Source organism: Corvus cornix, chromosome 9, assembly GCF_000738735.6.
Source record: "Corvus cornix cornix isolate S_Up_H32 chromosome 9, ASM73873v5, whole genome shotgun sequence".
NCBI classification, from domain to species: Eukaryota; Metazoa; Chordata; class Aves; order Passeriformes; family Corvidae; genus Corvus; species Corvus cornix.
In genome coordinates this window covers 7348786-7361292 of record NC_046339.1, presented here as the reverse complement: position 1 = coordinate 7361292, position 12507 = coordinate 7348786, and the positions used below count along the sequence as shown (strand labels likewise).

At 43.0% G+C, this 12507-nt stretch overlaps 1 protein-coding gene across 2 annotated transcripts in view; it reads right to left on the bottom strand.

The window, feature by feature from the left end:
• FXR1 (FMR1 autosomal homolog 1) overlaps window positions 1–9447 on the bottom strand; it is a 33683-nt gene extending 24236 nt beyond the window's left edge. For both annotated transcript variants that reach the window (XM_039557003.1, XM_039557004.1), the window contains exon 1: window positions 9343–9447. In XM_039557003.1, the coding sequence (XP_039412937.1) occupies window positions 9343–9393 (51 nt within the window). In that variant the 5' untranslated portion in view covers window positions 9394–9447. The remainder of the gene's footprint in view (window positions 1–9342) is intronic.
• Between the last annotated feature and the right edge of the window lie 3060 nt (window positions 9448–12507).

Here is a 12507-nt window from a genome sequence, read left to right as displayed (position 1 = left end):
CTGCCTATTCCAAGACGTGCAGAGCACAGGGATTGCTCCCAATGACTGCTCAAATCTGACCAGCACATTTACAACTGAACTCCCTATCCAGAGTTTCTTACTTTACCCACAGCTGTGCACAGGTGTTTTACAGGAACAAAATGAGAGAGGTCCAGGCAAGAGCAGTTATTCAAATGGCTGTGCACAGCACTATTTGCTTCATTGGTGTTCTTCCCAACACAAACTGAATCCTAAACAACTGTCCCTCTGAGCAGTACAGCGGCCAGTTTGAATCACACTTGGCAGGAGAGGCTGCCACACAGCTAGTTATGGTATCATCTTTCAGGTACTAAATTGGGACTGGATGAGGCCAAATGCCTGTAGGACCTCCCAGGAAAACAAAGAGAATACAGTATTTCATGGATTTTTTGTGCTTATATGTAGGGGGCATTGATTGTGCCAAAAACCTAAAGACAAAGATCAACCTCACTGAGTTATACCCATGTATCCATGCAAAAATTAGGCTGCTACATTTCTCTATTATGAAAGGTAGGCATGCTGAAAAAAATAATAGTAAAAAAAAAAAGATAAAAGGAACATTACTCCTGCCTTTGCTCCAGCCTGGTATTTCCCAAGTAGAGGTGGTCAAGGAGAACCCTGCAGTTCTTAAAGGAGTAAGAAAGCTGCATAGCTAGGTTAAGACAAGTTCCAGGAATCTGCTGAATGGATTATATCCCCTTAAGAAACTGCCAGCTGAGGAGGACGAAGAATATTTCAGCTGTGCAAGGAGCAACTAGCCCTACACTGAGGTATTATGTGTCAGCTCAGGGAAAGATAAATTTTGACACAGTAGATCCCTCCATGTAATGACAGACAGTAAAGGAGCCCACACTGACAGCTGGCTGCAAAGGGCCTATAAAAACAAATCTCCTTTTACCTGAGCTCATACTCGGTCAGTGCTCTGAAAGCATTTGCTCAAAACCTGCTTTTCTGCTCCCTGGGCTTCCCTCAAACCCATCTGTCAGCAACACAAAAGACTGGTTCTAGCCGAAAGCACACTGGTAACCCTCAACAAAGCAGGTCACCAGAAATCATCTTGTTGAACCACCTAGTGTGCTCCTAATAAAATAAGCCCTCTCAAAGGCCATCCTGCCACTGCAAGGGAAGGCAGGCAAATCTTCTTCTTTGAAAGGTAAGCAAGTGAAAAAGTTGACAGTAAAATACACCCAGAATCAGGGACTTTCAGTTTCAAGGAAACTGGATGGGAGTATAAAGTTATGTCTGTTTAAACATGTAAAGAGCATAAAAAATTTTACTGCCTAAAGCATGTGTAAGCCAGCAACAGAGATAAAGCAGAACTTCTCCCAAATTTATGCTACCAAGAGTTCCCTTCAAACATGCCCCAGCATGGGGACAAATTAACATGGCATACAGTGCACAAAACAGGAATTACTCTGCTACAATTCATCCAAACTCTATACAGGGACAAAACATTGAAGTCACAGCACTGAGAATCAATTTCATGCAGTCCAGCATTCTGCTACATGACAACTTATCAAGAGACAACAGCATTTACAGGGAGAGATTAACTCCCTACCAGAGACAGCCATTTATCTGCATTCCAAGAGTCTGTGATTCCATACTAGTCTCTGCCTCATTATGCTGCTTTACTTCACTTATTTCATAGCTGAATCTGGTCTTTTGTTACTGTTGTGTTCTCACAGTACTCAACGTGTTTCTAAGGTCAGCCTATAGTAGCTAAAATTTTATTCTGCAGAACTGAATTCAGTTCTTTCCTTTGCTAAAAAGCACAACTTCAGAATCAAAAGAGATTCCAATTCAGGTACCATAAAACATCTGATTAACATTCAGAACTTAATGCTTGGTAGAGTTTAGAAAGTCATTAATCCACTGACTGCAGATTTCATTAATAAAACAAAAGAAGTGAAGAAAAGGAATCCAACTGCATTGACTTTTGAGGATTTAAGACAATTAGCCCATTACCAGGTGAAGTGTGGGTTTCTGTGTAAGTCACACACAGGTTTAACAGTTGCAACCAATTTTCAAGCTAGGGTCCCACTGAAGAATGCCAAAGCTGAAGTGGAACAGTAATGCAGAGATGCGGCTCTCAGCAGCCCAACAGCTGACACTGCACAAACATCAGCTGCATAAACAGAAACCTGGGACAATTTTTAATAAAATCTAAAGTACAAATTCCAATAAAGAGTGTGTACATTTTACAACACCATGTGGGTTTCAGGAACTCCTTCACAGAAGGAAGTCTTTCAGTTCAAAGTGTGCATGCACACTGCTCTTCCCTCCCACAGGAGAATGTAATGCAGACTCACTGCTGGCAGACACGTAGGCAGCAACTGCCTTGGAATTACCTGCACAGCTTTTTCACTTGGTATTCCCAAACTCTTTCACTCCCTAGTATAATCAAGCATAACACCTATCAAGTATGCACTTCAGGTCACAATTGCACATATGTAAAGTATTAAATAAAATTATATAATTATTACTTAATTTCATTGTTGTGAGGTCTGAAAAGTCTGATCAAAGTCTAACTGTACAATTACTTCCTACTATTATCAATTTCTCTACAGCTGTGGGGATGAAATCACATTTACAGCAACTGAAACACAGCAGTCTATGAGGTATTATGGACTGTATGGTCCATTTGTAATAGAACTAGAAATAATGATAACTCAATGTGACTTTCAAATAGTTTTCTAAGAAATTATTTCATTATTGTCAAGAAGGATGTCAAAAGTATCATTAGAACATTTTCTGAAAGCAAAACTTCCTGCATATGACTTTCCTACCTTCAACCCTGACTATACACATGATCAGATGTATATACAACTTCCAGATAAAACCAGAAAGAGATTTCATGAGCATCAGGATGCGATTTAGTGTAGTTTTTAAAGAAGTCATCATAGAGTCTATGATTATTAAATTAAATTAAAAAAAAAAAAAAAAGGTTTTACCAAAAAAGTGTGACATTAAAGTATTTACTAACACAAACCAGATTTTTTACATGAAAAGTTATAGTAAATCCTATAAATTCACAAGAATTTCTCCAGAAGAGGTGTGATGAACATAAAACAGAAAACTAAATAACCTGAGTTTCAATTAGGGAGTTTTGGAGTTCTTTATTTGTGAGGTAACCTATATAAATAGATTTGCACTAACCATACCTGATACTGTATCAAAAACATTCTCTACTAAATTAAGTAATGATGCATCACCTTAACTTTTCCTCTAATGAACAAGGTCCTCCATTACTGAAATTTAATTTAGTAGTGTTGCCTAAGACAGGTAACGCCAGTATCTGAGTTTGAAGAGTACTATGTTCCTACATATCATTCCATGTACCTCCAGTGACGAGGCAGAGCTAACAGGAGACCACCAAATACATCATCAATAAACACAGTGGCAACAAAAAGAGTGAGGATTTGTAGTATCAGCAAGTAAGCTTACACATAACCTTTGTGTGTCTTTTATACGACACACAAATCTGTGGAGGGCAAGAGGGGAAGAAAAACTGACATGACTTCATCTTGCCAGACCTCTGATTTGGCCTGTCCAGATATTAGTGTCAGTCACTCCATTTGTGCTGTGAGCTGGATCTCTGGCAGTCCATGTATGCCCTGGCTGGAGCAGCCCAGCTCAGGAGGACAGGGGACTGTACTGTACTACAGGCTATTAATGTCCTGCTGGCTCCACAGGCTCCTGGGTTCAGACCTGTCTCTGCCACTCACTTGGCAGGAGCCGGGCTCCCAACACCAGCACCTGCAGAGGGAGGGGATGGGAGAACCAGCCAGTCTCGCCCAGGGCTGGACAGGGTGTGCAGGGTGAACAACGGGGCAGGAAACTCTCAACCAATCATTTGCACCAAAATCACTGCAGCCGAGACTTCCTCATTTCATAACAGACACCCACACACACTGTTTCCCTTTTACCTGGGTTTTGCCCATGGATTTAGGATTAGGATCTGCTGATAACATAAACGGATCAAGACTTACTGAAGTGCCCTTAGAGTGAACTGTATGTCTGTGTGTGTATATGCACACACAACTTTTTTTTTAAATCCAGTTCTAGGCAAAGTCACAAAATCTGTAAAACAGGTAGACACAATCCAAGTTCCCTCTCTATCCTACTTTCTGTAAGTTTATCTGACCCCCAAGTAGGGTGGATCTAATCTAAAAATGAGGTGCTGTTAGTTTAGCTGCAAACTTTCTTTCCAGGGACAGCCACTGTGCTGGCTTTTGAGTCCTGCATACCTGCACACTAAAACTGTATTAAAATCACCTTACCCACTACTGGACCAATTTCAAACAGCAAACACTTCAGCATCTGGTACCATGGACTGTTTCTGAACCAGTGACATAAAGGCCAAGCAGCCTATATCCAATTACCAAGCCTTTCACTCCTTTTCAGATGCAAGAACCCTTAGTGTTTCTAACACTGAAACACAACTGTTTCATGTAACAAACACATGAAATAATTATTACTAAATGATGATCATGCTGAGCCCCCAAAGGAAAAAAAAAGGAAACTAAAGCAAACAAAGGAAACTTGTAAATAATCAAACCACTGGACAAGAAAGACTGAACTTGATATTATTTTCATTACAAGTGATTAGCTGCACTAATAATAGCAAGCAGCTGTGGCTTACTGCAAAACACAAACATTACAGGCAGGTATCAGGAAAGAAAAATATCCTGAACTATCACATCAGTTTTAGCAACCACAGTTTTATTTATGACATCACTGCTTATTTCCATCCACAATCACAATTACCACATGTAAATTCAAGGATACTTCTGACAGTTGTGCAAGAGCTTCAGCACTGAATCCCCTGGTTTGGGCTTACTCATGGAAGTCTCCATGACTCATTACTTACACTGCTTCATACGCATCCTCCAAAAGGGCTAAACTTCTGGAAGACACCTTCCACTGATCACATGCCTCAGCAATCAATAACCATTCCCTCTGGCATCTCCTTTCTATCAGCCTAAAAGGCTCAAGAAGCAGCTCATCAAGAGCAACAATGACTACAGCTACTTCTTGCAAGACTCCACACAACTTTCAACTAACTGATCAGGAACAACTCTAAAATGTCTAAAATTTCCCACCCATATAGATGTAAGGCTAGATGTAATAAAAAAATGCTGAGAATTATAACACAGTCGAGATCTTTAAAGAAAAAACAAAGGTCATTCCAGTTACAGTTTCCTGGTGTAGTAATTGGGTATGAAAAGTGCGTAAACTACGCTACTAATGACAATTTCCTATTTTAATAGCCATCAAGCTAAAAACCACTCAGAGCAACTCAAGCTGTTTGCAAAGCCACCAATTAAAAATTGTAAGAAAAATTTTAAAAAATAATTGTATTTTTATTGATGCATAAACTTTCTCTCCCAGAGTTGCTCATCAAGCTTTGGCTCTACATGTGGAGAAATGGTGTATGCTATTCACTCATAATTTTCTCCCCTTAGTAATATTTTGGCTTGTGTCTGCCTTGAGGCCGATGGCAACTCCTGCTACCAGCACTTTGCTTAGTCCTGTTACCAGAACAACTGCACCTCTTGAAAGAGGAACAGGCCAACAAGGAAGCACTTCAGAACCTGTAAATTAAGGCTGAGTTCTATTTTAATTCATGGGGTTTTTTTCCTCTTGCATAATCTGAACATCTACTACTGTAGAACTTAAAGAACACAAGGGCCTGCAGCACACCAGAGCCCATTTTCCAGCACGAAGTCCCTACAAGGAAGAACACAATGGATCTTCCAGTCGTTCAGATGCCACTGAAAGACTCAGAGGAATTGATTTGATGTTCAACTTATGTACCTTGGTCTTACTGTAAGGTCCAACTTATTTCAGGGAAGCTGACATGGGAAATCATGAATAATGTGAATCACCAGGCTCTTAATTTGCATATAAGTGTGCACATAAAGGCTGATGGAGACACTGAGTAAAACAGAAGTTTTTGTCTTGCTCTTCCAAGACCCTCCACAACTGGCAGGTCCAGAGGCAATGGCACAAATGGGAACATGGGAATATCTATATGAATGTCAGGAAACACTTTTTTTTTTTTTTTTTCCCCACTGTGAGAGTGACTGAGCAGAAGCACAGGTTGGTTGGGAGGTTGTAGAGTCTGCATTCGCAGAGATATTCAAAAGCCATCTGGGCATGGGCAACGGGCTTTAGGTGGCCCCACCTGAGCAGAGGTGTGGACCAGGTGAACTCCCACAGTCTCTGCCAGCCTCAGCCATCTGTGATTCTGTGAATTACTTCATCATCTTAATGACACAGTGAAGCATCATCCTGAAAACGCAAGACAAGGCTGGGAGTATTCAGCTTTCACTCTCTTCAACACATTCAGAAGCCAAAGAAATCCAGGCATTTTTGATCATTCCATACATTAAAAAAAGTCTGCTCTAATGTCCCAAAGACAAAAACTTTTCTGCCATCTAGTCCTCACCTAGAAAGCATCAACTTTTCTACTGTCAGGAAGCTCTCACAGCACCTTTAATATATGCAAACCCTTAACCAGTGGTTTTCAGCAACCCTGTCTGTTCTCCCCTGTTCCACAGCACAAACCTCCCCATTTTTCAGAAGCCCACAACCATTTTGAGCCCACCCCACTGCCATCTGCTCTCCAAAGAGAACGGGTACTCAATATTGTGATATATACAAAGTCTTCTGAGCTGCAGGAAGTGGCTAAACACTGGCTCTGCTGTGTAATGGTTGAGAATATGGAATAAAATATATGGTAAATGCTGTCCTGCTCTCCAGATTACATTGCATCTTTAAAGCAAATGAAAAAACGAGAAATCACAAATTAGTTTGGTGATTTAGAAATACAAGTTTAAAATTAAAGAGATCATAAAATTTAAAAAGATCATAACATGCTTTCTCTTATAATTTTTTTTAAATTATCTTAGGATCTACCATAACTGTCCACTGATACATGAAAACTCAAAATGCTTTTCATGATGCATGAATTTTAATAAAGAACATTAATTTCCCATACTAATTAATTGCAACCATAGTGTATACATATCATGTATGTTCTACCTACACTTATGAAGAATTCCCTGTAAAAACTGAAGAGCAATTATTAGAGGAACTAAAGAAACTATAGAGTACTATCCACCATGGTCATACCTCTAGTAAATAGTGAAAACCCCCTGCAATGCTCCAATAGATTTAACCACTACATTTGTTCTACTGCAGGAAAGTTGCAGATCGCAGTAACAACTCATTAAAAGAAAATCTCTCACATAATTGTTTACATAGTTGTTTTTATCTGTATTGGCATAGCAGGTTCTTTCTGATCTCATTTTCATGGGGTTATGTCGTGCTAATTAATCAGACTGGTCTAAGGGAAAACACCAAATCTCATCCCATCTTACAAATTCTGCTTTTTCTCTTCAGAAAACTTTTGCCACCTTCCATAGAACAGCTTAGAAAAGATGGGCATCTTGTCATTATGTTGTAATGATCAATGCTACTGGTGCCTAAAATAGGACACTTCCTAAAAGAGACTGACACACCTCTTTGCTTTAGGTCACTTTAAACAGCAAGTGACCTAGGAGTGTTACCTAGTTCCAAAACAAATGCAAAACCTCTGCCTTCCTCAAGAGTAAGGCTCACAAAATGGAGTCACTGACACACACACTTCACTGCATTTAACTCACAAGAATAATCTTTTAAAATTGTGTTTGTTTAAATGATTTGGTTTGGGAAGTTTTTTTTTATGGGGGTTGTGTGTTTTTTCCCCCTCCACATTAAGAGTGGATTACTCTGAGTTGGGGCTTTGATTACTGTGCATCCAATCATTCTAACCTGCCTTCATCCACCATGAAGATGCCATCCCTGGACTTAATCCCCACTTCATTAATCTCAAAGCCATTATGTCATTTTTAATTAAAACTTCTGCTTTTTTAAATCACTGTTCACAGGGCTAAAACACATAATGGTGCTAATCCAAGTCCGATAATTCCCACTGACTTAGGAGAGATGTCATCCTTGCAGATTTTAGATCAAGTTTATTGTAGTAAATTCTGTGTACACGGGTCCCTTCAGTCCAAAAATTCAGCACACCTCATACCCCCATGTGTGTGAAATTCCTCTTAAGCACAAGAACAACTGATCCATCATTTGGAAAGTTGTCCAAGACCACAAGGTATAAAATGGAAAGCTAAGAAAAGTGTTTCTAAATTCTGGGCTTCTTCATGGTCAGGGGGGAAAATCCATTCTATTTAGGAGTATCCTGTTCTAGATGCAAATGACTCTGATGTCCGTTTCTGCATGATACTTCAAGTTCAACCAAAAATTTATCTAATGTATAAAATATATTATCTACTGATTTTGGTAAAATTTTCAGAGGGTTTCTCACCAAGGGGATGCAGCTTCTCCCACTGCATTCTTTCCTCATAAGGATATCTCCCATTTGTCTTGGCCAGTCGAAAGAACTAACTCCTGAAGTCAGCTGGTTACAATCCCTTACACCCAACTGCCTCTACATACTGTACAATCACCACATGATTCCCAAGCCAAATCCACAGCTGCACACAGGAAATTCAGAAGGGAGGGAGAGGGAATTAAAAGGGACACCCTCACACCAAGTGCAGTATTGCCTGTACAATACCACACTGTGCATGTGGTTAGGCACAATAGCTAAAGAGAGTCCCGAGATTAAATCCTCCCAGAACACAGCCACGCTGCGTGCTCACAATACCGGCTGGAATCAGCCCTTCTGGAGAGGAAGACAGGAGCCTACTGCCATAAAAAGAGCTGGGATTCTTAAACATCTGAAGCCAGGCTTAGGGGAAAATGACTGACAGGCAACAGCTGAGAGTATTCTGCATTGATCCTGTACCATCCTGGCATTCCAGGGAGGGTGATGGTGAAAGAAGATTTCTGAAGGCATAAATAAACCCGAAATCTTAAAAAAATAAATATTTAAAATATTTAAAAATCATTATTATCGCCCCGGTTCACCCCATACCACCCAAAAGCCCCTGCATCTTCCAACACCAACCCCCCCACACGCCCACCCACCCTTCCCAACAAGAAGGCTCAGGGAATCCCCGCGCAGCGCATCTGCTCCCCCCGGCCCCGCCGGGGCTCTGCCTTCCCCACACACGAACCTCCCCTGCGCGCAGCCCTCACCAGCCTCGTCACCGCCGCCCCCCCGCCGCCGCCGCCGCCCCGCTCCATCCCCGCCGCCCCCGGCCCCAAACCCCCCGCACCCCGGCACCTTCCCCGCTCACCGTCCCCTCCCCCGCCGCCCTTCGGCCCCGGCCCCGCCGGGCGCGGAGCCGCCCGCGCCGCCCCCGCCGCCGGTACCTTGTAGAAGGCCCCGTTGGAGCCGCGCACTTCCACCGTCAGCTCCTCCATGTTGGGGCCGCAAAGGACGCCGGGACGAGCTTCTAGAAACTGTCACCGCGGGGGGAGCGCGCGGCGCCCGCCCCCTCCGCCCCCCGCCCGCCGGGGCCGCGCCTCCGGCCCCTCCTGCTCCTCCGGGCGGGCCGGCAGCCGCCGGAGCGGAGCGGGGCGGGGCGGGGCGGGGCGGGGCGGGCGCTGCGGGGAGGGCTCTCCGCTGCCGGCGGAGCGGGGCGTTTCCTGCAGGAAAGGCTCCCGGAAAGGGCTCCCCACCGTTACCTCTCCGCCCGCCGGCACGGGGCTGAGGGGGGAGCCCGGGGCGCGGGTGCGGGCGCTGCGTGCGGTGACGGTGCGGGGCGGGCACGGTGCGGGGCGGGCCGTGCTTTGCAGTGAACGCCGCTCAAAAGGCCGCGCCTGAGGGGGCACCTTCGGCTCCTGAGCCGCCGCCCGGGGCGGCCAAGATGGTGCTCGACATCCAGCGGCCAGCTCGGCTTTGTCCCTCACGCCGCCCTGCCCCGCCCTGCTCACACCCCGGCCGGGCTGCCCTGCGTGCCTGCCTGCCTGCTTTCCTCGTGTGCTGCTGCCGAGAGAAACAATAAAAAATTTAAAATGCCTCTGCTGTGCTGGGCCTCACAACGCACTGGGACGCGAATTGTGCTGTGAGCTGGATGCTCACATCAGCTTAGTCATGCAGAGCCTGATGAACGGCCTGTACCTGTGCCAAATGCGTGTGTTCTTGCAATAGTTTTAAATATAGAACCGTAGAATCATCGGGGTTGGAAGAGACCTTTAAGATAATGAAGTTCAACCATCAACCCAGCACTACGACTGTAACCCCTAAACCACATCACCCAGCGCCAGATGCAAATGCCTCTTAAGCACCTCCAGGGATGGTGACCACCACCTCCGTGGGCCACCTGTTCCAATGTCTGACCACCCTAACCGTGACATTTTTTTCCCGATATGTAATCTGAATCTGCCATGTCAGCCTAAGGCCATTACAATAGCAATGCTCTCAAATGCCCTTTCCCGTTGGGCATCAGCCCCAAATGACCAGGAGGACATGATGATATTTTATCCATCAGATGTTTTTATTTTTAGTTTCTTCATGTTAATCTTGCTTTTGTGCCAGTTGTAACCATGTCTGTCAGAGGGGTGAGGATTTTGGATAATAAAGGCCAAAAAGTGTTGAGAAATCTGGCTACTGGGTAAGGAGGTGGAAATGGTCAAAGAATGTGTGGCACTGGCACTTGGGGACATGGTTTAGTGGTCAACAGGGCAGTGCTGAGTTGTTGGTTGGACCTGATGATCTTGGAGGTCTTTTTCAACCTCAGCATTTCTATGACTCTCTGATTCTGATGTGCCATAACTAAAGGAAACATACGGGTTCAACAACATGAACATTTTTTTCCATGCTGCAAGCATGAATATTCTTATTCTTGCATAATATGTATTCCACATAAATTTTGAAGGGTACCTTTTATTCTAAATTTTGTTTTAATCTTTATAAACTACCCACAATTTATTCTGTCCGTGGTGCCTAGGCCACACATGGACAAGAGAGACCTTCTTGAAATAAGGTGCCTCTTTTCCTGTTGGCAGAGGCCACTCAGGATTTTCCAGGATAAAGTAAGGAACCAGGTAATGTGAAGCAAACAGCTGTGCTACAAAAATTCTATGCCAAAAGTTTTCATTACTCCAAGATTGAATAGACAGGTCTGTTTATTCGGCTACCAAGACACAGAGTCTTAATGTCAACTGCTAAAAAATGGTGTCTGGGGTTAAAAAAAACAACCCACCCAGAAATAAACTATGCATGAGCTTCTGTCCTTAGGAGTAAAAACAGGACACGGACAAAAGAAAAATTACCCCAGAACTATGTGAGGTGCCTGGGTGTTCACATTTGCAAAAGTGGGGGACAGTTCTGGGCATCAATGATAACGAGAACTGGCTTGAGCCAATGCAGTCTGCATCTGAATTTGCCTGATAAAGTTTGTTTTTCTGGAAGCATGAGGATGATAGTGGTTAAAGGGACAGGGTTGTTTACATGTTAGTATTGAGAGAGATTGCTGTATCTGGGTTAAATGGGGTAGAAGAGGGCTCTAGCAGGTTGTGGGCCATATAGTTTGCAGCACATCAGCCGGAATGTAGATGATGAATCTGTTCTGAACTTAGTTTCCACTTAAGTGTAAATTATGAGTAACTACTAAATTAAATTGCTTTAAACATTTAGTGAAATAAGAAAAGGGGGGATCTTTACTCAGATTCAAGAACTCAAGAATTCCTCTGATAGTAGCTATTTACAACTTTTTAAATGAGACTTCGTAAGGTTTCATTTTCATTTCCATTTCTTTTTTTTTTTGTTTCGTTTTGCAACACCCACAGTGAAAGTGCTGCTTTCATTTCCTAGAGCTTATGTGGTCCAGGAGATGCTTTGGGTAAGCCTCCTTGAAACATTCTCTGTCCTCTCTGAAAATTCCACTCAGGAGGCAGAGCAAGCTGCATCATGCCTGAAGTCAGAAGCTGCAGGATTCTGTATCCTTGGGACCCTTGGCTGGAAAGAGCAGAAAAAGAGTTCCCTTATTTGAGTGAGCAAAATGAAGGGTGAAGCATTAAACACTGAAGGATTAGGATGTTGTCTTCAAGGCACACAGAGGGGATAATGATTCATGAGAGACTGAAGTATAAAAGACAGAAAACATGACTAGCAAAAAGACTCCCCAAAAGATATAGACTGACCATTAATCAACTTAGTCTGGAAATAAGTTTACAGTGGGAGGTTTCTGGAACAGCCTTTCAAAATGAATTAATGAAAGTTAATAAAGCCTGCTTACTTTATTTAGGATGGAAAAAGCATTTATGATGGTGATATAGTATGAGCAATATAAACCACATTTTCAAGAGAGAAAACTTTGCAAGCATTGATTCCAGCAAATAAACAACCAACCCACACCCCCATCCTTCCAAATGCCATTTTCTAAAATTCAGGAAGTATGTGGACATACTAGAGAGGGTTCAGGAAAAAGCCATAAAACCATTGAAGATGTAACTCATAGTCAAATAGTATCATTGCAGAGTTTTAATATTTTGAAAAAGTGATTTTTGTCCACAATCTGCAAGTATCCAGGT